The 27,030-nt window shown below is 37.0% G+C and overlaps 1 protein-coding gene across 2 annotated transcripts in view; it reads right to left on the bottom strand.

Moving 5' to 3' along the window:
* The window catches only part of dcc (DCC netrin 1 receptor), a 400,100-nt gene that overhangs the window by 71,248 nt on the left and 301,822 nt on the right, over nt 1-27,030 (bottom strand). For both annotated transcript variants that reach the window (XM_028463510.1, XM_028463511.1), the window contains 6 exons: nt 22,367-22,605; nt 21,274-21,412; nt 15,883-15,990; nt 14,208-14,402; nt 13,371-13,403; nt 7,796-7,861 (listed from right to left, as the gene is read on the bottom strand). In XM_028463510.1, coding sequence (XP_028319311.1) covers nt 7,796-7,861; nt 13,371-13,403; nt 14,208-14,402; nt 15,883-15,990; nt 21,274-21,412; nt 22,367-22,605 — 780 coding nt within the window. The remainder of the gene's footprint in view (nt 1-7,795; nt 7,862-13,370; nt 13,404-14,207; nt 14,403-15,882; nt 15,991-21,273; nt 21,413-22,366; nt 22,606-27,030) is intronic.

The following is a 27,030-nucleotide window of genomic DNA, read 5'->3' as shown; positions in this document are numbered from 1 at the left end:
AAAGGAACCAGATGGGGATAATGCACAGAGAGTGTGATGGAAAATTCATATTTTAGGGAAGAATGTGCGTTCATGTGAAGCAAACCATGAGCGAGAGGCAGAGGGAGGGAGACAAAGGCATTTTACACCTTTCTCCTTCCCACTCTTTCTCTCCATTTGGTAATCGCATTCAATCAAATACACAATCCATCAAACCTTACACATCCAGCTTACACACATCTGTATCACATGCTCTTGCTTTTTCACATTTGATTTAATCATCTTGACTTTCTTTTCTTTCTTTTAATTTCATTTCAAGAATGAATATGAGTGTCGGGCAAAGTTTCCTCTTGTTGCATGAATAAAAAGTCATTACGGGCTAATTGCTTGACCTCAAGTGTCAACAGGGTATAACATAATCTGGTAGATCCTGCCTTCATTACAGCAATAGTGCATGTTTAAGCTTGTTCAAGCAGCTGTGAGCAAATGTATCTACACAAGAAACAACTATTTATTTATTTTTTTTTATACTTTAAGAAGCGTCTTGGAACATGAACAGGAAGAGCAAAAATAGAAGATGAATGACGCCATTTTCACTCAGGGTAATTATGTACCTTTTAAAGGCATTTCCTTTAAATATGTAGAATTTTTGTTTTCCAAAGACTGATTGAAATTTAGAAAAATGGGGTGTGAAGTTCCTGCTTTGTTCTACAATGTTGGGAATGAGTTTAGCATTTAAAGCAATGACTCATATTTTCAACTATGGGGTTAAAAACACTCAAAGACTTTCTATACGGGTTAATCATAAGGAGACTGTTTTTCTTCTCCTTAAGAGCACACTCAGGTACTTCTTTCCGTATTATGGCTGTCAAAAGGAGCTTTCTTTCCACTTAAGGCTTTCTCGTAACCACTTAATTTGCAACACCATCCTATATATATATATATAGTTTCCGTGAAAATGCAATCGAAATAATACAGACTGGAGACTTGAGTTCCCTATAGAATTTAATTTCTGTATTAAATCGAACACTCTAGTCGTGGTCATGCCTTGTTGCCATTTCTATGTCTGTGGTTTTATTGTTGCATGACAAAAGGAATGTCTTCCATTTATTTGGATTGTTTTACTGTGTGCCATTTTGTACTAAACATTGGATGTATATTCTAATGTATAAACTGACTGTATCCTTAAAGGTGGAGTCCGCAATCCTGTTACGAAACTATTTTTGTGAAATGGTTCTTCCATCCCGACAGTAGTTGTTACATTATGTATTCAGAAAAAAAACCCCTATAATAATCAGACCTCTGCAGCAGTTAGAATCCTGTAAAAACTGACCAATCCATGCCCACGCCCCCTCAGTCCCGCCCTTGTCCCGCGTGTGCACTCACCACGTGACACCGTTCAACATCAAGCACAAAGGAGGCATCTGAAAGGCCTGAAAAGGTTGCGTCTTTCTGTTAAACAAGTAATGAACGGTTTTGCACTCAGTGGGATTTGTTCTTGATATATCCGATGCGTTTTCAAGCTTGTGGGGGCGTGGCTTTGGATGGAGCCAAGACAGGCGCTTTTGGGAGGGGGTGGAGCTTAGAGGCGTTCTTGCTAGCTCAAATCTATGTAGCTTTGCAAAGTGGCAGACTGGACCTTTAAGAACAGGACACTCTGGATGTGGAATTGATCATATTTATGTACGCGATTCTTTTTCTAAATACTTAATTGCAGAAGCATTAATTGAAAATCCAAGTTACCATGCCACCATTTCAAGTGCACAGGTTAGTTGATGTTTTCAGAAGGAACAGAAGTGAACTGATCAACGTGCATGAAAGTTTGTTCTGTTACCTGGTCTTTTTACTTCATTACACAAAGATAGGAGCTATGTCTACCGTGAATGACGTTGTCAGTGCCCTTCTACTTTGGTATGGCATTTATGTCTCTCTGAAGGAGATCATTTTCTGATGTTTTATAGAGACATTAACATTTCGACCAAAGTTGAGGTTGAAGTGAACAAAGTCACAGGAAGTAAAGGCTGCAGTATTGCTGAATCAAATGGCATTAGATTTAAGGCAAAGTTTGAGGTATGTATGGACTGCCATACTTTTACTTCTGTTGCTTTGTTTTTCATACGGAGACCATTGTAGAAGCACTCCACCTAAATCCACATGGGTTTGAACTGGACAACCTTTCACAATGGTTTCACTCCTGGGACCACAGGTTTTAAAACTACTGTATATATATATATATATATATATATATATATATATATATACTGTAACAAACATTATGGGTCTACTCTACTAAAACAAGGTAACATCACAAGCTGTGGATTCATTTATACAAGCTAATCAGATTGTGGCGGTAGAACTTGGAGTAGTGATTACATGTATTTGATCACAACTTGTGTTTATTCACCAGTATGTTTAGTTTAAAGTATTAAGATTGATAGTCCATTTATTTTTCATCTTTTTTTAATTTAATAGTTTAATACTAAGTACATTTTTTCTCTGATCATTTGCAGTGTTTTTGAGAATATTATTACTTAACTACTTGTTGCATTTAGTAGTGATTTAATCTGATCGCCAAATTCTTCTTCTTCTTCTTCTTTCTTGGTTATTGGCGTAATGAAACCAACATAAATAGGTGCATATCGCCAGAAACTGTACATATTTTTATTTCATTACTTTAAAGCTGTTGCAGCACTTTGTGACCCAAATCCAATTTTTTGCCCATATGCAACTTGTATCCGATCTGATAAAGACAGCACAAATCCAAGGACACTTTCATATGTCCTAAATCTGACACATAGTGTATCTGAAAATTAGCAATGCAACTACTATCTGAACATTGAGGAGGAAGTGGATAGTAGACAGTGGAAGGAGATTAGGTTCTTAAAATGAATAAATATTTGTTTACATTATACATATTATCAGTGCCACACACACACATACCGGCACAAGATACCTCCATATTTACAGTACTTTCGTAAACATAGTGTGTGCGTGGTCACATTTTTTTTTTTTTTTTGCGTATGTGGGTCACTTCAGTCTAGACTGAACTGATGGAAGCCTTTTGTATTATGAACAAGCACACAAAAAATTAGATTGTCCTCCCGAAAAAATCTGAATTGCGTAATAAGACCTGCTGTCTGAAAGTAGCCTTAAAGCTGCACTACTTGAATCTTGAACCATGACATAGGGGCATGGCTGAATTCGAACCGTAAATACCGCCCCTTACTCTGATAATCCCTCCCAGTCTCCTCCTCTCTGCAAGTGCACGAAATCGCACACGAGAGTTGAATGTGCAGTACCGGTAGAACATGTCGCCACGCTAAAGGATGCGCACAAAATATAGGAAAATGGAATATTAGATGACCTGTCTAGTAAGAAAACAGCCACTTACGCGTCTAAAGTTAGTCCAAGACTGAAAACAAGTTTGCACCGTGCACGCGCTTCACTATTATAGCCAATAAGGAGGCTCCTTCATGGGCTCTGCTCACCCCTCCTTTCTCTAAATCCTTCCTCTAAATCTTAATCTAAATTGGAGCTGGAGGGGGTGACCGCCAATATATTGTCTTCTGGGGTTTTATCAGCTAAAATACTTAATTATAAGGCACAAACAGCATGCAGACGTACAATTTTTTCAGAAGTGATTACTTTTACGACATACAAAATGATGCTAATAAGAATCTTAATGGGTTGGTTGTTACTCATGCCATTTTGTAATTCTCTCATCAAAGTTTTGCTTAATTGGACAAAATGCGACCATGGATTGTCTTTTGTCTCCTCGGTTAATTGGCCTTGGACCTTAGGGGACAAAGGGTCCAATTGCCCTGACCTCAATGAGCTTATGCTGTGTCATAAAGTGAGTAGTAGACATCTCCAGACAACAATAAGAGACTAGCAGATGTTAGCCTTAGGCCTGCTGTTAGACCTTTAAATTTTATATGTGGAAGGGAGACCAGTAAGGTGGAGTTGGGTCAGGCTCTTCCAGGACCTGCTGTCTTGTTCTCAGACAACTGGCTTTTTTATATTCTTTGCAAACCTAAATAAATAACCAGTGAGTGTGTGAAAACCCGATTCTCTTAAGTTCACGTCTTTTTGAAAGCTGGTCTGTACGTGGCATGTTGCTCTGTTGACCTACTCATAAACAATTTCCCCTTTTCCAAAACAAAGTGGGCAAAGTAGCAAAGTTGTAGAGAGGATCAATTTCCAAACAGAAGTTTAGAAATGTAAAGACAAACACAAAAAAAGTGGAGTGCAAGATTATCCGATGTGCTGCTGTGTTTATACATCAGAGGTACCAGCGCTGCAGTCTAGCTAACCTTCTGGTTCACTCGCTCTGTTGGGCGTTCAGGTTGAGTTGCAGGATTGTCAGTTAGCATTCACACGAGAAGCAAATAGTACTGGAATTCACTGTTTATTTTTTAGCTGTTACAGAGTTAGAGCACAAGTAGAACAATGACTATTCCAAGGTCAGTTACATACGGACTAAAAATGAAAGCATCCATTGACACAATAAGATCAAGTTGGGAAGAATATTCCAATGCGCCACAATCAGAATTTCCCGTGTGGAGATTAAATCCCTTCATTTCTTTGATTTTGCTGCTTTCAATAGATTTTTCCTACAGGTGAAATATGTGGGGAAATGATGCTGTTAATTCCCCAGTACACTATGCGTCTCATTTAAAATCGATAAAGGACAAAGGACGACATCTTGGTGGTAGATCAAAACACATCAGAAAAGCAGGAATACACAGGAAGTAAGAAGCTTAACACACAGTCATAGTAACAAGATTTTTAACACGCTGCTGGGACGCCATAAAAGAACCAAGGCTCAAAATGTGAGATAAAATCTTAATCTTACTGCAGTTCTTTTTTAAAGTCACCACCACATCAGTCAGAGTTTGGCTGTTTCCATTCTTAGTATTTCTCATTTAGAATTATCTGAATAGGACTTTTTAATATTAGCTGAATTGTAAAAAATTGTTATTGCACCTTTTCCCCCAAAAAACATTGCTTTCATATGCTATATAAATTATATATATATATATATATATATAAGCAAGGTGAGCAGCTACATTTTATTTTATAGATTTAGATACAATTATGTGCACTGGATGACTCTGCTTTAGTGCAGTTATTGTCCGTGTTTGAATATAACATTTTTTTTGTTTAACTTTTTTTTAGCAGTTATTAGAAAAATGATTGTTAACTGTGGCTGGTTTCACTGTATGTAGAATGAAAATGGGAAAAAAAAAAAGAAAGTGTGCACCAATATTCCACATCTGATCACATTTAAGTTTTAAAGACACAAACACTTGAATAGAGATGGTCTTAAATATACTTTGTTTGCATTCATAGCTCACTTTGTGAATCGCTCCAAAGTGACAGGAAAAGGTCTTATGACGATGACTCATAGAATTGAGTTTTCTTTTCTTTCACTTTCTTTATTGAGAGCCTGGCATTTGTACTACCAAAGTTTGAGATGAACACACAGATTGACACTGAACGTCTGCGGCGTTGTCATGGCATTTTCATGAAGTGTTTGATTAAAAAGTTTCTTTTCAATGCATTACAGCAGAGATATTTTTGGTTCAGTGCTTGGAGCTCTGAGCTGAGAGGTGTGTTTCTGTGCACCTATGTCACTCCCTCTGGAGAAAAGAATAAAGTCAGGTAAATTTAGAGGAGAAAAAAAAAGGACTGCTGCTAAGATGCTTGCTGGAAACATTCCACTGAGACTCTAGCAGTAGAACGAAAGCATGTGTTCAGACTGTCAGCCCCCCTCCCTCCGTACAGGAGCTGGGGGTTAATCTATCTTCAAAAAAGCCCGTTTTTCAAGGGAGAGGATGCTTGGTGACACAAACAATGACACCACCTTAAAGATGAACTAGTACACAGCTAATGAAAGGGGCTTCCACCTCGCTGACCAGCTATAAAATTGGAGGAGGACAGAGGTCAGCGAGGACAGATTTACGATCAAGACTGTGCAACAAGAGCGGCAACAGCAATACAGGGTTTTAGAGCCCTCGTCAAACATACAGGACCTCATCCGAGCTTCCATAAAACACTGAATCATTGAAATGGACCCTGACCACTGACCTTCTTCAACAGGGGGAGCCACGCCAATATTTCTTCTCAAAATAAATGTGGAGACCACCTCGGATTACCAGAATGATCATGAATTATACGCAGGAGAAAAACTACTGTGCGCTTGAGTTCATACCTGTCAAGTTTAGGATTAAAAAAATATGGGACATTTTCTGGTGCCCACTACCCCAACCAAGCTCCAGCCGAGATCTTACGAGATTAAACTCTCGTCACGTTAAAAATCTGTTTCGCAAGGTTTTTCTTTTTTTTTGGTGAGCTATCCAAACTTCTATTTGTGACCTGTGGGGGCAGTAATGCACCTTTGCTACGTCAAGCCTGCCAGAACCTAAAGCAGGACAAGGAAACGAAGAGGAGGAGGAGGAGGAGGACATTTTAGTTTTAGTTTCAATTTGTGGAAGAAGAAGTTTATGAACAGTTAAAAGAACATGGCCGTGTAGTTGCAGCATGTGGTCAGGCTCTGTTGGCACTATTTGCACTCTGTATTGACAGAATAGAACTTTGATTTGGTTTTGCACGTAATATTGTTTGCACTTGAAAATAAGAAATATATAATTTTATTTTAACTTCTATACATTTTAGTTTCAATTTGAGGAAGAAGTTGATTAAAAGCTCCTGCTTACATCATGCATAAAAGTCTAATGGTCCAGTCATATATTTTGTCATTGTAGTTTTCTTAAAATGTCGTCGCGTTTCGTTCTTGTAAACCCGATGTTGTGTCTCGTCTTGTGAGCTGAGGTGAGTGTATCGTCACACCCCTAATTTTAAGAATTGTGAACAAGAAAATCTAAAATATGCACTTGTCAACCACTTACTAAACACAATTAGGTGATTAGAATCAATTGAAATCATGTGAACATCCCTAAAGTATAATACAGCCTAAATGAAAACCTAAAAGAGTATATGAAGCATTTTTTTGAATATTTAAGATACTTAAAGTTCATATACAAGTCAACACATTCTATATTTACTGTTAAGGTCACGTTCCTTGTCTTTAAGTTAGACTTTTACATTTTGTTTTCATTGCATATTTTCTTTTAATTTATCACGCTCACTCAAGGTTCTCTGGCATTTATTACACAGATTTGTTGATGACTTTACATCCTTTAACACTTTGTCGAAAAGGAGCTACAAATCTTACAGAACGCATAATTATGCCCCATCCTTCTCCTCTTTAGGAAGATAAATTTGCTGTTCTATTTTTAAAGGTATTTACACAAGTGCTTTGCTTTTTTTCACCGGAACGTCTTCTTCACATCCATCCATCCATCTCTGTTGTTTCCGGGTTTGTTCCAGCTGTCTGCACTAATCTCGCGAGAACCGCCACCACAGGTGGCATTATTATTACATTATAAAACGGGATATTTAAGGGCAAACACTAATGCAGGAGGATGGCGGGAAAGAGGGATAAATTATGGTAGATTCCCAACCAAAATGAGAGACTTGACAGATTTGCTCTATTTTTAAAGTCATTCTTACTGCAAAAACAAACAAAAGGAACACAAACAGACTCCCAATAAGCTATTTGCATGTCTCAATCAGAATGTAATGAGTGATTAAAGTTTAAACAAGTGTTTACACAGAATAACTTGGATCATCTGATGATCCCCCACAGAGAAAGCTCTGCTCCACAGAGATTACCACGCATTGGTTAAAGTCAGCCAGATAATGAAGAACATCTGGTTTAGGACTAAAAAAACTGACAAAGGCACTGTGTTACCGTTAATGTTGCCTCTGTCAAGTGGGTTGGTGTCTGACGGCCAGTACGCATGTTCTCCTCCTCGACCTGGAAGATGAGCAATAAATGACATTCATAAAATGAGAGAACAGTGAGAACTAATGACTTCAGTGTCATGTAGTGGATGAAGTGGAAGAATGAGAGCGGGTGAGCTTTCTTTAATGGACATAATGACCTTGGTAAAGTACATATTGTGCACGTGCTGTTAATGTGAGCAAGCAAGCTGCGTGAGCAGTTTTGTTCAGGGCAGTGGCTCCCAAACTTGGGGCAACCCCCCTACCCCAAGTCATCGATTTAAACTAAGGCTTTAACAAATCAAGGACCAGTTGAAAAGCAATTATCACACCAGTCATTCCCAGTTTTCACCTTGACCTTCAGAGAAAAGGTACAGAAAAAAAACACAGAACAAACACAAACCTCTATCCCAGTCAATCTAAAAAAAAAATGATATCCCCTCTTTGAATTGTAAAACATTTTCAGCCCCCCCAGCTAGACAAAATGGGTCAAAAATGTAACCTTTACTGAAAACGGTGAAAATTGTGTTTATTCTTCTTAAAAAAAAACTTGTTAAAAAACACAAGATGTGTACATATTAAATCAGTAATAATAAAGTATGTAAAGCCAAAAAAAAAAAAATGTTTACATATATATATATATATATATATATTTTATTTTTTGTTTATTCTTTATCGGTATGTACTGTATTTTTCTTCTTTTTTGAATATGTGTCAAACCCAAACTGCTAAACTGTGTTCCCTTGTTTCCTAAATAATGATAATTAAAGCTGTTGGGGACCATAACTAACACAGACAGGGTGGGCTGCGTAGATCATTAAATCAATTTTTTACTGAAACAAATATTGAATAATTATAAGGATTGTTTTTGACTCCATAACAAACAATTAGTGGGCAACCCTGCAAGAGTTGGAATCAGTTTAATACCAAGTAAATACAGGGCCAGTATCACCCATCCATTACTTTTTAAGGTTGATGTATCATCAAACTGCACTGCTATTATTCAATATCAATACCAACTTTGGTATCAATGTAATCATTATTTTTGATTGATCCATCCAAATCTACAAAGAACTATCAAGAACAACCATTTTAAACTGTTTGTTTTGAACATTGCGTTGTGGGATTGCAAATCCTGTAGAAGAATACAAAGATGGCACTGAAGCGAGAATGTTTCTTTAAGAAGTGTTTATTTTTTTTAAAATTCTTACCATAATTTCTTGTGTTTCTTTGCCAGACAAGAAAGACAGTGATTCACATTTGCTTTGAAATATACTGATCTATGCCTAACAAAATGCATTATTTTGAACCCTTAATCGTTGTATTAACTTTTTAAAATTGGGACTACTTTACCGTTTAAAATCTTGTATTCCGCCAATTTGAAATCAAGTGATTGCTGAAGATGCACAAACCCTTCAGGATACAAGTCTTTTGGGGTAGGAGTCCTTCAACAGTTGGTGATTTACTTGCTAACTTCAACCACCAGAGCATGTCAGTGCACTGATTGTTAGTGTTGAGTTCAAGACCACACTATCCGAGACCAAGACTTGCCCGAGACCAGAATGCACCAAGTCAAGACCAAGACAAGCCGAGACCAAGACCATAAACATTTTTATTTTATTTAAAAAATATATATAAATAAATAAAATTATGACAAGGTTCGACAGTTACAGTATATAACATTCTCTCTTTAATTTTTGTTTCTTTTAAATACATTTGAAAAAAGGTGCCTGCAAAAAAATTAACTAAAATATCAAAACTACTACTGCTACTGATAAATTCACAATTATTCTACATATTTGAAAATAAGATTTTTATGTCAGCTGAATGTACAGCAAGTGTTTAAAAGTATTTCTGCCAAGAAATAACATGGCTGGTCACCTACACACCACAGAGTGTTTCCTCTTTGCTGTGCTTTTACAAATGTATTCTTTGTGGTTTGTGAAACCAAATTTCACAAGCAACAAGTTAGCGGACATGTTTAGCTCCGCCTCTCTCCTGCTTGTGTGTGTGTGTCACACACGTCACTCAGTCACATTAAGGAAGATTGTGGTCATTATACGGGGTGGATTAAATAATGAATAAAGGATTGTTTTATCCCGTTCTTCTCCGTGTTATCACATTATAAAAAAGTTTAAAAATAGCAGGAATTAGTGCTGGTCTCGAACGGTTTTGAGGGAAAATCCCAAGTTCAGGCAGCCCGAGTCCGAGACAAGACCGAGTCAAAATGCTTCTGAGTCTGAGACGAGATCAAGACCTTTAAAATTTGGTCTCAAGACCAAGACCGGTCTCAACCACTACTGATTGTCTACTACCAAACCGCAGAGTTGGAACTGTCACCCCCTGTGGTCATAAATCATTTTTTGGGTCCCAACTGTTTTTATCCTCTTTCGGTAAACAAAATAGGTTTACATCAACATCTTTAACTTTTCCTGATTATTGAGAGCAACCAAAAGCAGCACAAATTGGTATTATGACTGAAAAAGCTGCTAAATGATCTAAAAAGCAGGCTGAATGCTTCACTCCAATAGAAAACAATGGGATGCTTATACAGACAAATTGGACTATGGGACGTATTCAATCACGTGATGGCAATATACAGTTTTTTAATATGGTAAAGTAGTCCCATTTTTAAAAGTTAATGAATCGAGTATAGTGCAAAATAATGTGTTTTGTTAGACAATAATAAGAACATTTCTAATATTTTAGACCACGGTTGTAAAAACAGTGGAGGATCCCTTTAAGAAAACAGAAAAGATTTCTGTTTTTCTTGCTATAATATTCAGCTTAAACTGAAACTTCTGAGTTTCAAAGAAAGAGTTTGGGAAACTGTTATTCTCCATTATTAAACAAGACAGTGTGTTTATGACCTCATCAAATCTACAAATTTGTGGAGAACAAAACAAAAGCATCTTTCTGTATAACCGGGAGTCTTTTTATATTATCCTACATAATCTGAGAATGTTTTTCTGCTTTATTTGTTTCCATATTTTGTAGTTTAGTGCAGTTACATCTGATCTCACTTTCCCTGTGAATTAACAGTAGAGATGTGTTGCTGCTTCTGTCGCTGAATGGAAAGACATTTTTTTTTCTTTTTTCACAGTGTGTTTATGTGGAGCAGCAGTAAGGACATGTAGAGCAGAAGTCAGAGGCTGTCAGCGAATACTTGCTGGAAACTAATGAGAGATGTTTTCAAAACTCATCCATAGTTGTAGGAAACTGAAGTGACATAAAAAAATAAAAAAAACTGTCCAGAAAGAACACAACATCACGATAAATTATAGCGATAAATTCTGTTTTAAATCAGGAAAAACATCAGTGTGGGATCACGTGTTATAAAATAGTGCTTTCTGCAGCTGGGACACACAGAAATCCCTTCGGTTAAAGCTGGAATGTAAAAGGTCACATGCATTTTATTTGTCTTGCTCCAGTCTGTGATTGTGTGTGCACTGAGGAATGTGTATCTAGAGGAACACAGTGGATCATCAATCTCGCAACAGCAGCTGTGATATACACACAGTCCATGTGAACATATCACACGTGCACTTAACTGTCAGTGACAAACAGCACTATTTAAAAGCACAGTCCAGTCAGTCCAGGCCTGGTTCACTTCACTGCTCCAAAGTCCAGATGCATTTCACGTCCCTCGACCCCTAAATTCATTTGCTTTACACCAGAACAGCCAATTCCATGCTAACACGTTTCTTTTTTCATAAACCAGCATGAACCTCTCCATCTGTTCATCTCTATAAACCAAATGCAGCTTTTAATTCCCACGTGCACGATCCAGCCTTGCCCACTTGAGTCCAACCAGGTTACACTTAAGATTTTTGTCTGCACATGCTCAGTCAAACACAGGAGCTCCAGCACATCATGTATATCCTGCTCTTTAGTGTCTGATCTTTAAGCAGGCCATTACAATAGATAAATAAAGTACAAGGACTGGGCGATATGGGCCAAAAGTCATATCTCAATATTTTGTCTCAAAATGGTATACAATATATATCTTGATATTTTTTTACCAGATAAAACAATTGTGGGTTAAATTTGCTGATGCAAAATGCCACACCGGCTGATTTATTAACCAACAGTTGCACAATGGGTGTACCTTTGGATTTTTGTCCCTATAAGGGACAGCACGTGTACGTGAGTTCTGTGGTGTGGCTTGTTTAGGGCAAGGTCTGGGTCAGGACGCACTCAATAAGCCGTCTAACTGTGTTTTTCATGCTGTTCTGAGAAGTAGCAAAAGCGACGATTCCTCAAACAAGTATTTTAAGACAAAAAAAGTTTATAAAAAATAAAGATTATTGATATAGGCAATAATGTAATTTTCTATATTGCCAAAATAGAAAACTCAATATATCTTGAATCTCGATATATTGCCCAGCCCTACAAAGTACAGGTACATTCCCAACGCTCGAAGTTTGCATAAAGATGTGACATGTGGCCAATTTCAGATATAATTTGGACCAATGAACAGAGCTTGTCTCACTTTGTTTCAAATGTTAATATCCTGATACCTAATAGGATGTCCAATCAGGCAGTGTAGTGGAAAATGAAGGATAGTCAGGAGCCTTAGGGCTGTAGTGCTGCTTGTTAGCCACATAGAGCCACATCTCACACTCTTTGTGGTGACTTCTGATATACTACCATGGGATTTAAAGCTGCTTAACCACATGAATCACATTGTTTAAACTGTACCTGAATGTCATCCAAAAGTTTTTCTCGTCAGCTCCTGATGTTAGTGTGACCCCAAAACTAGTGCCAAAGTGATATTTCTGCTGTTTTCACGAATTGAATATTTTTCACCAAACAATGGGGGGGGTGTTGATATTGTTGCTTCCATGGAAACACACGAACACCAATAAAATCGTACGACGACGTATCATATCAAATAACACGATAAAAAAAGGACAAAAATGACGTCAAGTGAATCAATGTATGAAATCACGGTATGAATGATGAGAAAACACTTTCTTTCACTTACAGGTTCCAATTCCCACAATGCAATGCAAGAAACTTTTTCGAAGTTCAAGTCGCATGAACATTTTTCAAACAAACATTCGAGTGGCAAATTCTACCTTTGACATTTGTTTGTTAGTAAACACCTATACAACATTTGGATGACATACAGGCATATGAAATACATTTTTGAAAATGCCAGTTACAGGATGTGGTTAAGTGGCTTCAAACTCGCTTGAACATTTGATTTTCTCAACTACAATCAAAACATCCATCAAAGGAAAATAAAGGAAAGTCACAGCAACACTGTTTAATCATTGTTTAAAAAAACAAACCAGCAAAGAAAAGGATGGAAATCCTAGAAATGTAATTACATTTGTTATAAGTTAACGGTGCATGTAAACAATAAGAATGGACAAGAAAATGGGAAAATCAAAAGAACTGCACCAACAGTACCAATGGCATTTTAAAGGTATTTAAAAAGATGTGAAAAAATAAATAAAATGTTTTTAAGTCATTCTAATACTTTAGTGCCAGCATGTGATGAATACATTTTGTAATGTGCACTGAAAAAGGCCTACCTTGATCATTGGCCATCTTGTCTGGATGTTCGACTAAAAAGGAAGATAGCAAAGGAATAATCACTTAAAACAAAAGAACATTATTGTTGGTCATACCTGTCCAGTTTTGGATTTGAAAATAAGGGCAATTTTCTGGCGCCCACTATGAGCCTTCCCACCCGCCCAACCAAGCTACAGTATCCCTTATATTTCAAGACAGATGTACAATAAATCTAAAATACCCACTTGTCAACCACTTACTAAATACAATTATGTGATTAGAATCTGGTAGGTCGACCTTTATTAACATTGAAATGCTGTGAACATTCCTACTAGGGCTGGGTGATATGGACCAAAACTCATACCTCAATATTTTTTCTCAAAATGGTGATATACGATATAAATCTAGATAATTTTATCAAATGAAGTCTGACCAGAAAAACAATTCTGGGTTAAATTTGCCACAAAAGGACATTTATTAACAAACAGCTGCACAATATGAGCACATTTCACAAAGTATTTACACCAGTTCTTTGTTTTTTTTGCCGGAACGTCTTCATCTATCTCTCTTCTGAGTGGTTTCCGGGTTTGTTGCCGCTGTCGGCACTAATCTAGCGAGAGCTGCCACCAAGCCAGGCCATTTCAGGTGTCAGTTCTCGCGAGGCTAGTGACGGCGTTCAGTTTAGTAAGGCATCTTTGAATTATTATTACATTAAAATACGGGATATTTATGGGAAAATAATAATACGGGAAGATGGCGAGAAAGAGGGGTAAAATACGGGAGTTTCCCGGCCAAAACGGAATACTTGACAGGTATGTTATTGGCAGGTGCACACACAAACACACACTGTGGCAAACCTTTGGTGGTCCTGAAGTGGATGGGCTCCGACAGAGGACCAACTCCTTTGGCATTTTTGGCTTGGATTCTTAAGTAATAAACAGTGTCCAGGTTCAGGTCCACCACCTGATGGGTAAGCCGGTCACCATTAATGGCCTCCATCACCCAGTCATCAATTGGCATGTTCTTGTCCAGTGTGTAGTACAGGATGTAGCCTGTCAAAGGACATAACACAAGATCACTCTGAGGATTATTATCTTTAAACCTGAAGTCTCTGACCCAAACATACAGAACATCAACTGCATTCTAGTTGTTTAACCCTTTTATTATCCTTGGGGTCAATTTGACCCCATTCAACGTATATAAAAAAAAAAAAAAAATAGTTGAGGTTTTTTTTTTGCTTCATATTTCATGACTTTTCCCTCCTTTGATTGGTACAATTAACTAAGCATTAAATTATCATGATGATAATTTGTTAGCTGGGGGAGGAACTTTCCCACACAATGGGCATGAATGTGTCTGTGTGTGTGCGTGGGTGAGGTAGTCCCACAAGGACATTCGTAGTGGAAGCCCTTTACCCAAATCATTCCACAATGTGCTGTGTGTATTGCAATCTGAACGCTCTCTCTAGGACAGGGTTTACTCTCAATGAGGTTTTGGAACAGCTCTTTCACAGTGAGGCAAATGTGTCTGAGACAAAGTATTGTGTTGAAGATGATTTCCTGATTTTGAGGAAACCTCATCTGATGAGAATGAGTGTTTACCCTCCAGCAAACACAATCCCTTCGAAAAATGGAAAGACCAACATCAATCATTACGGTTCATTCTATGAGAATCATCAATGAGCACCTCAAATTAGAATATACTTGGATGAAAGATTTTCAAGATGCACTAACTCTAAAACTGAAAGTTTGACATAATGGTGGTACTGCAGGAAAGGTCATATCATCACCACAACTAATAGGGTTCATACTTTTGTGATCAATAATGTTGTCAGTAGATTTGGATAAAAACTATTCGAGATAAAATAAATCTAATTTAAAAGTTTGGCCTGATGGTGGCGCTAGAGAACAGGTCTAGGTTTCATTATCAAGGGGGTATTTATGTATTCAATGAATAAAAAAAGTTCCTGACACAAAAACTTTAAGGCTATACTCTACATCTATTTACAGATATATTCATTGGGCTAAGGCTTTTGCTAGTATTTTTCCGCCTGTTCGACTCTTGGTCATGGCCAAGGCAAGCAAAAACTGCTTCTGAGGAGGCTAAAAAGACGCCACTAAAACCCGGCCCCCTCTGCCAACCTGCGTTTCGCCCGGCACCAGACACCGCCCCGTGCACTTGGGGTCGCACATACCCCGTTCGCCCCGACCGCGGCCGTCGCGCAGATCCCCGGTGAAGGGGGCCGACGACGGCGGCAAGGCCAGGGAGTGGGGGGGGAGCGCCGGGCCTCTGGCGGCGGGGAGAGGAGGACGGCGGCAGCTGCTACTCCAGCCGCAACTTGAGCCCAACCCCGCTTCGCACACCAGCCCGACCGACCCAGCCCTTAGAGCAAATCCTTATCCTGAAGTTACAGTTCAACTACTGTCTGCATACACAATCAAAAGACAAGGGAGGCTGGAAAAAAGGTTTGTAGTTGAAAAGGGTTTCACTGGTAATTAGACTCCTCACCGGTGGCTACGTTCACACACTCACCTGTGATTCGTCCATTGGCCTCCATTGGTGGCTGCCAGCTGATTAGGATTGCACGGGGTCGTCCTTCACGGCTGATTACGGTCAGGTCTTTGGGGGCGGAGCTAGGAGCTGCAGGAGCAGAACAAAATAAAAGCTTTTTTTTAGAAGTAGTTGAGTGGAACAATAGGCTTAATATAGTGCTTAAAGGTAATGATATGCCAACGTGTTATTGGCCTCTGGGGAAGAAAGTTTCAATTCAAAGTTCAAGTTGCAAGAGATGAAACTTACTTACTTCTTAGTAATTTTCTTTTAATTTGCATCACTTACTCCAACTGCCGTATTGTGTAGTCATTGTTAAGAAAATGTTAAGCACTCGACTACTATTAGTAGGGGCTTTGGCGTTTTCTTTCTCTCTGCTGTCACCATGGAAACTAAGTGGCACCCTATGTGTGCACGCTTCAGTGTGTGACAGCGGAGAGTATCTTTCGACTTCCACATGTGATAACACTTAAGTTACTTCCACACGACAGAAAGACAGAAACAAACGCCCCCAGTTTGTTAATAAATGCTTTTCTTACATACGACACAAAGTGCAGATGGAATTATGAACTCATTTAGAGACGGTAAAAAAGCGGGGATGAAACACTGCATCCACAGCTACTGGGGAAACTGTGGTTGAAGCTTTCAAAGCAGTGAAATTAAAAATTTCTTCATTTTGTAATCAATGGCACTCAGGAGGCAGACTATGCAGACTGATCTGCTTTGCCAAAATACTCATTTATACAGAAACAACACGGGTGATTGATTACGCTCAGGCATCATTACATTACATGTCATTAAGGTGGTGAGCGTCATACATCCTACTCTGCAGTAAAGTTTGGGGAAATACAATATAAATAAGGCCAAACATTCCCATTTAAAATTGGAAAATCAGAGACTGACAATTTATGCCATTCTATGCCATTAAAAAAAACATTCCTACCTGTGCATGAACTTTGCACAACACATTTTTTTAAAACATCAAACTAGAACAGTCTACATATGGACATGTTCTTTTTCCAACAAAATAAGCATGTGCACATTTTCTGGCAACAACTGATACCTTTGGACATTGACTTTGTTTCCTGTAGGTGGAACGACACGCTTGGTTGGCACGGATGTAACAGAGGTGGTAAGGTATGCTTCAGCCCCTCCATCTCAACCCTCAATACCACTTGCAGAAAAAAGCTCAGAGGCGAGCAAGCTTTTGCAGTTGCGGGACCGCTTCGCCATTTCACATCAGAGAGGCTTCATCTCCGCCTGTTTTTAATTCTCTTTATAAAAACACACCTTTTTGTTTGAACATATTGTTTTTAAATTGCTTTGACTATACGTACATTGTTATTTTATATTTAATTTTGTTTAAATTGTTTATCCTATAGTGTATGCATTGCAGAGTTCTGGACAATTATTCTGGACCATTGATAATTAATTACAATTATGGCGTAACTACAATTGTAATAAAAAAAAAATCTGTTGCTGTCGTAATCATAATTAAATTGTAATTCAGTTCAGATAATTGACTTTGTAATTGTAATTGCCATGAAAATATATATCAAAATTGTCATAATAATAATAATAATTGAACGGGGAACCATGTTACAGTTCTATGTGCAGATGGAGTTAACAATCTTTATCTTAAACCCTATATGTTCATTGATTAGGAAGCCTAACAAAGTGACCAATAAATAGGAAATAAATGAGATGATGGTTTTTAGTGTATTTTACCGATGACTGGAAAAAAAATGCTGGTAACTGTAATCGTAATTGAATTGTAATTGAACATGAGTAACTGGAAATGTAATTGTAACTGAAAAATGTAATTGACCCCAACCCTGATGTACTTTATATATCTGTTATCACCTTATTACAGCAATTTGTTCTTTTCTCCCTGGGTTTTTAAAGTACTTTATAGATAAAGTTGGATTTCTACCATCTTTTTTTAACATTGTGATATATTCTCACACAATATATAGTCCCACATTAACTGGAAACACAGAAATGATTCTGACCACTTTCCAGAGTTGTACAATTTTTACAATGTTCATCGAATGTGAAGAAGATCATTAACGTTTTTGTGCCTGCCAATAGTAAGTCCACATAAGAAGCCAACAAATGCTTTCAGATTGACCAGATTAGCACCATAAATTAAAAAGCTACTGATGACATAAATAACAGTTAGCAGAAGATACACATTTTCATCACTAAATGATAAATGTAGAGTTTCAATAACAGACGGGAGCACCTTCTTTATACAACATTGTCACCTTATGAGTGTTAGTAGATCAGGGCATTTCAAAGTCTGATTTCATACATTTATAGAGAAATGTGGAAATGTTCCACGCAGTAGAAAGAGTAGTCATAGTAGCTCAAGGCTGTTTTGACTGTTCCACAGTTTATTTTATTTCAAGCCAAGTCTTTATGAAACGTACTTACTGTGAACCCTATGTTAACTTTACCATCATATGGTTCAATAAGTTGAATGCATTTCAATACTTCCTGCCATGAATGGTTATCATACGTTATCTAGAAAGCTCATGTAGTGCGTGCACAGCCCTGAAACAGTGCATTCTGTGAGAGTCATAAAACCAAGCAAACATTATTATGTGTGAGGGAAATGTCAGACGTTCACCAAGGAGGCAAAGGGGCCTGGAGTCACAGCACAACTTTTCTGATAAGTTCCTAAGTTTTTAACTGATGAAGATTTTAAAAAGTCAGACGCTTTCTGGAGCTGTCATTTTATACTTCTGTGACGCATGTGGTCTGAAAGGGTTTAATGGTGAAGATATGGCAAGTGTGCACCTTCAATGCTGGTCAATTATTGCCGAGGGTTAGTGGGCTCAGGCCTCCTGCTCACTCTGAATGTCAATGTATTCCAGCAGCCCTCCGTGGGGGTGGGGGTGGAATGCCACACACACACATTTGGGGGCCAAACCCAGCAAACATGGCTGTAAACATCTTCAAAGGGATACCTTGACATTTCAGTTTGCATCTGCATTGGGATTTCATTCCTGGAGAAGGTTTGCGTGTTGTTTCCAGGGAGACTACAGTTTCTCAGTGACTAATGACAGCAGAGGTCACTTTCCTCACACAAAGATACACATTCCTAGTTTTTGCTTAAATAGGTTTAAAGTGTAAATGTAAAAGGTTAACTTGCCCACAATTTTAGAGACAGTTTCAATACAGCCCAAGTCTTTGATATCATTGTTAAAATTATGATTTTTTTTTTTTCACGCATTCCCAGTAAATCTGTTAAAATCTATCAGCTTTTTATGAGGACTGATGGAGGCGTGATGTGTATTTACAGTATCCGATTGTCTGCGTGAGTATTACTTAATCTAAGATCAAATACCACTTCCTCTTTTCCTCATAACGTTGTTTGCTTTCATTCTTCTGGCCTGCGTTTCATTTTGTCTTCATCTGATTTGTTGGTGATATTTTTTTTTTTAATCTTTTATGTCTTTTTTGTTCTACTAATAAATCTATGATTTATCCGTCTTAAAGTTTGAAATATTAATGTTTCAATGAACATTTATTTGTCATAACATTTCATTCATGTCAAAAATATTGAGCTAGTTGTATATAAAAAAAAAAAAAATCTCTGAAAATATTAATTAAATATTCAACTAATATGAATTAACATGTGGGTAACACTTTAGTTTAGGGAACACCTATTAACCATTATTTAGTTTCTTATTAGCATGCAAATTAGTAACATATTGACTCTTAATTAGTCATTATTAAGTACTTATTCATTTCTTATTCTGCATGACCTTGTTATACAACCAGTAAGCCAATAACTAAGTTTTCCCAAAATAACCTCAGAATTATTACTTATTAGTAGGGATGTAACGATTCACTCAACTCCCGATATGATTCGATTCACGATACTGGGTTCACGATACGATTCTCTCACGATTTATTTTACAAAATGGGAATGTAGATAATTTTTTTTTTGGGAAAAAAACTAGAAAATACTGTATTTTTTCCTTTTATTTTTCATTGTCAAAAGAAGCCTATTAATTTAAATTCTGGTTCTATAATAAACAATGCAAAACTGCATAATAGTTCTTCTTCTTTTAAAAGTGCAACTGAAAATGTATTTTGTGCCTTAACAATTGGACTTTAAAAAAAAAAAAACGTGATTGCACTGATTTACGTCATATTTGTTTGGACCAGCAGAGGGCGGTGGTAACACAGTGGTCGGTTGGCATGCAGATATCTTGCAGTGAAGAAGAGAAGCTATGCTAGCAGACAGAGCTAATAGAAAAACGTGACTTTTACAAATATTCAAGTAATATTACAGATATTCTTTCGGTGCTAAAGGAGTAATGAATCATTTATTAACATATTTAAGAGTAGAAGGCAGCCAGAAAGAAAGTATTAGTAGACTCTGCCCGCCGCCTACACTTGTGGATAGATAAAAAAAGTGCGATACAATTTTCAGAAAATCGATATCAACCGTGATACCTATTAATCGATTTTTAACTGCCTTGCGATTAATCGTTACATCCCTACTTATTAGTAATAACTAAGGAAGTTGTTGTAAATGAATTACGATCTTAACATGAGTGTGAGACTGTCATTAAGTGTATAATAAGACATTAATAAGTACTTAATGATGACTAATTAAGAGCCAATACGTTATTAATGCTGATACGCAACTAATTAATGGTTAATATGTGTTTCCTAACCAAAACAAGGTTCTCTAGATATTATCATACACACTTATATTACTATTTTTTACAATATACCTTCAATATATATTCTGCACAAGTTGTATATACTGTATACAGTTTATACATGCACATCAAACATACAGTATATACGTACACACATATAAACAAATATACAAAATACACATTGATGTACATGACATGTACATCAGATTAATATTATACTACTTCATACTGTATCTACAACACAGATTTCATCAATTAAATTTAGTGTGGCAATATATAAATCAATAATGTTCTCTATCACAATATATACATTTCATTATGTTTATTGAGTACTAATAAATTCTATACCATTATATACAGTACATATTATATATAATTGCTTTCCTAGGTAATATTATTGCTCTTCTTTCTTATACTTACTAATGATATACAGTATGTCCTAAAAAGCTTGGTTTATGATGGTGCTATGTTTTAGTTCATCCTTTTGGCAGTTCCATAATTTAACCCCTGTTATTGTTGGTCATTTAACTTCCAGACTTGTACACAAAGTGGAATTCTGAGTTTTTAAACCATAATCAAAAAGGAATTCTCAGTAAATAAAGGTTCGGCTAAATGTAGACCCGCTTTTAATTTTAGGGCGTAAAAAAGAAGTGCATAGGAAATGCATTAAGTTTGTGTGTGATTATCATACCTGCTTCGTAGGTTGTTGCATGTGCCGTCATGCTCCAGGTGCTGGACTTGCGGCCTTTGGTCACCATAACAGCAAATTCATACATGGTGTTTGGTTTGAGTCCAGTGACGGTGTGGCTGAGTGTTGTGGTGTCTGCAGACTGGAAACAACACCAGAACAAACGTTTAGAAGTTTGCTGCTCATCTACAAGGAACAAAAACTGATGTTCAAATACTATAGAATTGTGCACTCACCAGCAGCTTTATTACCACAATTACTAACAGCCAGTCACCATGCAGCAACTCAAGGCTTTTGGGGTTTTAAACTGGAAGTTTTTTTTAGCATGGCATGGTTGTTGGCCAGGTATTTCAAAAGCCTGACACAAAAAGCTGACCTGTTCAGATTTTCATCCACAACTGGTTTAAATGAAATATTCAGTGAGTAGCTGCTCTTCTACTTATGCCAGCAGTTAGAGGAGAATTGTCAGACAGGTTCTAGATTATATAAAGGCAGCAAAAACTAAAGTACAACCAAGGTCGGCAGAACACAAGCCCAACTTCCAAGCAGATTGACACTAGAACATGTGTCCCTCCTGAAACTGAGGCTTCCAGTTCACAGAGGCTTAAAACTGGACCATTGAAGATTGAAAAATACCTTGACTGATCTGTTGAGTGGTACATTTCTGCTGCTATAATCAGATGGCCAGCTTAGAATTTACTGTCAACACTATGAAAGCATGAATCCATCCTGCTAGAATCAATTCTGGATGGTGGGGATTCTGTTTGCAGACTAATGGCCCATAGCACACCATAGCAACCTTAGCATTGTTGCGGAGTTTGTCCATCCCTTTATTATCACAGGGAACCATCTTCTGGTGCTTCTTCCAGTCGGATAATGTCCAAAAAGCCCAACTTAACTCAAGCTGTTCCCTTTAACATGACAATGGGACTTGCAGTTTGATGATCTCTATCTTATGGAGCACGTTTGGGATGTGGTGGAATGGGACATTCACATCAATAATGTGAAGCCTATACATATACATCTCTGAGAACGGTTTCAGCTCCTTTACTCTAAAATGTATGAACAAGGGAACAAATCTACTGTTTTTATTTACCTTGTACTTTCCACTGGTGGAGTAACTGGTCTTCCACTTGACAGAATAATACCGGACCTCAGTTGTCTTCTGGTTCTTGGTCATGGAGTTGTCGGCCCAGGAGACACGGACCGAGTCTGATGACAGAGCTACCGCTTGGACTCCCACTGGGGGGATCATTGGGGTGCTGGTGTCTGGCATGGGAGTGGGGTATTTGTCAAAGAGGTGGAAGAGATCATCCTCTGATGGATCAATGGGGTCTGAGTAATGGGGTTGGGTGTCATATTCAATGAAACCATACAAGACGACAAACGCATGTTAATGAGATTTTAAATGAGTTATGTAATTGTATGTTGAGTAAATAAAAAGAAAAGATGGTATGCAGATTTGGACATGACATGCAGCAGGAAGCCATGATTGTTTGGAAGAAGGTTGAGGAGAGAACGGATGAAGAAGGTGAAAACAGTGGAGAGAGGAGGAGAAAAAAAAAAGACAGCCAGTAAGAAGGAGCAGAGGTTACAAAGGATTACTTTAAAGAGACAGTGGAGCCACGGACTCTTACAGGGATTGGACTACCAATCCATCAGAATGATGTTGAATAAGCCTTGCTTAATAACTTAATGATTGCTGACAATAAGTAAATGGTTCGTGGCTCCATTCAGTAGAAGCGAAAATGCTACCTTCAGGTGCTTTCCCAAACATCCCATATGTGCCTTTTTTTTTTTTTTAACTTGCAGTGAAATCAAACCTAAACATACTGTATGTTAAGAATTGACATAATTTAGTGGAGAGCACATGAAGGCAACTGGTGTAAAAAAAGAGATGCTAACAGAGAGCTGGGAACAAGCTGAGCTGACAAGCTAAAGGGAAAAATGGATCAAATCTGCTGGTCCCAGCTCTGTGATCTCAGAACTACCCTACTGGAAGCAAAGACACAGTTAGTGACGCAATACAACTGGAGCAGCAACACACACACACACACACACACACACACACACACACACACACACACACACACACACACACACACACACACACACACACACACACACACACACACACACACACACACACACACACACACACACACACACACACACACACACACACACACACACACACACACACACACACACACACACACACAAATAATGATATAAGCCCATGTAACTCTCAAAAACAAGAAAGAGAATCTGCAGAATAAATTGTCCTAGAATAACTAAACATCAAGTTTTGGCTGACAACGTGTCACAAGGGGCAGAATTGAAAATATGGCTTGATTATGTGTGGGACTTCTGGAGCGGTTAAAGCTGCGGTAAGTAGAATCTTCTCTCTGCTCCGTTTTCAAACCAAAACCAAAATTCAACCTCCCTTATCTGTATATTTTCTGAAAGCTCTTAGTGACTTTTTTCTCCTTGTAGACTAGTAACAAATGTATGGACTTTACCTTGTGTTAGTGGATATTTTTCTGGTGTTTTAAAGACTCTGACATGAATGTACGCATCACTCTGTAGTTACTGTCCTGAGCAGCGGCTGCTGGTAAAAAACCATCAAATTGCCACAAACTACTATTTTCAGTCAATAGCTAAATTTGATCATAATAGCCAGGTTTTAACCCATTGTCACTCTTTTTAATAACAAAGGACAAAAATACTCAAATACACTTGTTATCAGGAGAAACAAATGGATTTTGTGGTTGAGTTATTGTTTAAGTGAGTATTATTTAAGAGTCAAAGAGTGACTTCAAAGGCACAATAAAGGGCTACATGCTAGATTTTTACCAAGTATACATATTCATTACTAAACGTTGTTGAAGTTTATTGAACAACTTGTGCAGAAAAAGACCTATTTACGTCTATTATTTATAATCGATCAATGCCCATTTTAAATAACACTGATGAAAAATTGTTATAGTGCATTAGGTAATTTGTTTCTGATGTGGTTATTTTTTGTGTTGTTTTTTTACACATCCTGTGGTGACTTGCTTGGTTTAAATTCATGATCTGTGGTAGGAATGGGCCATATATCAATATATATATATATTTATATTTTCTGCTATGCAAAATAGAATAAGACAGTTTTTTTTGTTTTTGATATAGCTTAATTTATAACTTTGAAACAAATTAATAAATTTAAGAGTTACTACTTTTCCTATTTCATCTGTATCTGTTTCCAGTGATGTGCAGCATGTCTTACACTGAAAGTAAGTTCTTACTCAGTGTTTGAGCATGACTAATCTCTTCCATCATTTACAACTGCAACGTAAGATAGAATAGAAGAGTGTGCTAATCTGCATGCTAAAACCCGGGCACTGATATTACCGTCTCTTTTCCCATTAGAGGCTCTGGTTCTATAATAAGCTTTGGCTGTGTTTGTCTCCTCAGGAATCCAGCAAACATCTGGTGTGATTAGAGGTCAGGATGTGTGAGCGCCGACTGGATTTCTATTCATTATCACAGAGCTAATTGTTCAACATTTTCAAAAGTTCAAAAGTCTTTTAACAAGTTGAAATGCAAGATGATGTAAGTTTCTCATTGTTTGGTAGGCTATCAGGTGTAAACATTGTCTTTATTAAGAGGAAAAACAAGCACCAAACACTTTTTCTTTAAGGTTATTTCATTAAAAATGGGTGAAATTGTTTTTTCAATCTATTTCCGGATAACATCCAGGGTTTTGTGGATGGGGAATGTTGTTGATGATACTAATAAGTTACCATTCATGGTTAAGTTTGTAATAGTTCAGCTTTTCACTCCATGGTTGGGTAAAGCTAATGTATATTTGTATTATTTTTGTAAATATCTGTATCATATTTGTATATAACTTGTATTATTATATTTATTATTATTATTATTAATAATAATAATAATAATAATAATCTATCTTACTTTATATTTTACTACTGTAATGTGTGTGTATCTGATCCTTATTTTTAACAGTCTTTTACTTAATTATACACTTATTTAATGTTTACTCTTTCTTTCGTCTTTGTTAAACGTTTTATTCTTTTATTTGTGATTTTTTTTTTCTTTTTTTCTTAAGTGGCTGTAACAAAAGTAATTTCCCACTGGGATTAATAAAGGCATTCTGATTCTTATTCTGATGTGTCATTCAGTTCAACTGTAGCAAAAGTGGCTACAATTTCACCGAATGCACTGCATATTATTTATTTCTAAAATGTTACTATAGCTGGAATTTTTTTTTTTTTTTAAATAAACAATTTATTTTCAATCCAATTCAGTGTTTAGATGTCACTGTCATATATTATTAACTATAATAAAAACCTTAAATGTAAATAAAATATTTGTGTTAAGTAAGCACAGCTTCCTGCTCATCACTATTAAGAAAAATGCATTTGGTTTGTGCTTGAATTTTATTGGATTTCAATGTACACAGCGAGGTTTAACCCATTCATGTTAGGGACACAGAGTGGTGGGAAGATAACTGAGCCTTATAGATATTTAATGTTAAAGGGAGACTGTGGAGCAGGATATTATCCGACATGAGGGTTTAAATATTGGTGTATATATGTGTCCTTGAGCAAGACATTGAATCCCAATTTTCTCGTAAATTAGTGGGGGAGTGAATGTGTGACGTGAGTGGTGGAATGGAGCTAACAAAGTGACGCACTGTCAGGCTACGCGGTGATAAAGCATTTTAAATAAGTGAGGATCATTTTGTGTTCATTGTTCAGCCTGAATGAGATGATTGGGGAAATTGTTGCAGGACTGCCACTGTAAAGAGCCACTTCAGGTTTTTGAACACCATCACACATTTCACTGTATGCATTGTTATGAGAGGGCAGAGGAAAAGAATGCAGCAGAAAATCACCGTTAAAGGCATTTGCTCATCTGATTTAATAACACCACTTTCTTTAAAGGGTTGGTTGTACAGTCAATTTAGCACCATTATAATTATAGTATACTGTATTACATTTATTGACAATAAGGTTTACTGTTCAAATACATATGATGATAATTTTCTAGTTATATTCTAATCAAGGTGAATTTCCAAGCAACATCATTTCTCTGACAGTAATCACCACTTTGATTTGCTGTTGGTGAAGTGAAACTCTCCCAAAGCTTCCAGTCCCCAGATAACATCCTTCTGTGAAATGGTAAATTACATGCAGCTATCAGAGTGCATCACTATTAAATGTTACAATTACACAAAAGTAAATGCTCAAACTGGGAAAATCTCATTGCAGCAGGGAAATGATGCCAACCCTTGCTGTTAGTAAAATAATTTGCTTTGCTTAAAGACAGGAATATTATATTAAGTATTCTGAGTAGAAAGTCTATGACTATGGTACTGTATTTGTAGAGATAGATAGATAGATAGACAGATAGATAGAATACACAATATTACTTAAAAAAACATACAAAATTACAAAAAATTATCATAAATTTAGAACAAAAACATATACGATGACTGTAAATATACATAGAAATACAGACAGTTACAAAAATTATACAAAACCACGACTTAAATAGACAAAATGACAAAAATAACACAAAAACACACAAAATCAGAGAAAAATCTAATAAACCACAACAAAAATACACAAATTGGCTAAAATAACCACACAAAAGTACAAAACGCCAAAAACACAAATACACAATTACAATTAATTGAATTACAATTCAATTGCACGCAAAATTTGGGAAAATTGTTACAGTTCTCTGGCT

The sequence above is a fragment of the Gouania willdenowi genome, chromosome 12 (genome assembly GCF_900634775.1).
Source record: "Gouania willdenowi chromosome 12, fGouWil2.1, whole genome shotgun sequence".
Taxonomy (NCBI): Eukaryota; Metazoa; Chordata; class Actinopteri; order Blenniiformes; family Gobiesocidae; genus Gouania; species Gouania willdenowi.
The sequence above is the reverse complement of the archived record's forward strand: the minus strand, read 5'-3'. Positions and strand labels throughout refer to the sequence as shown.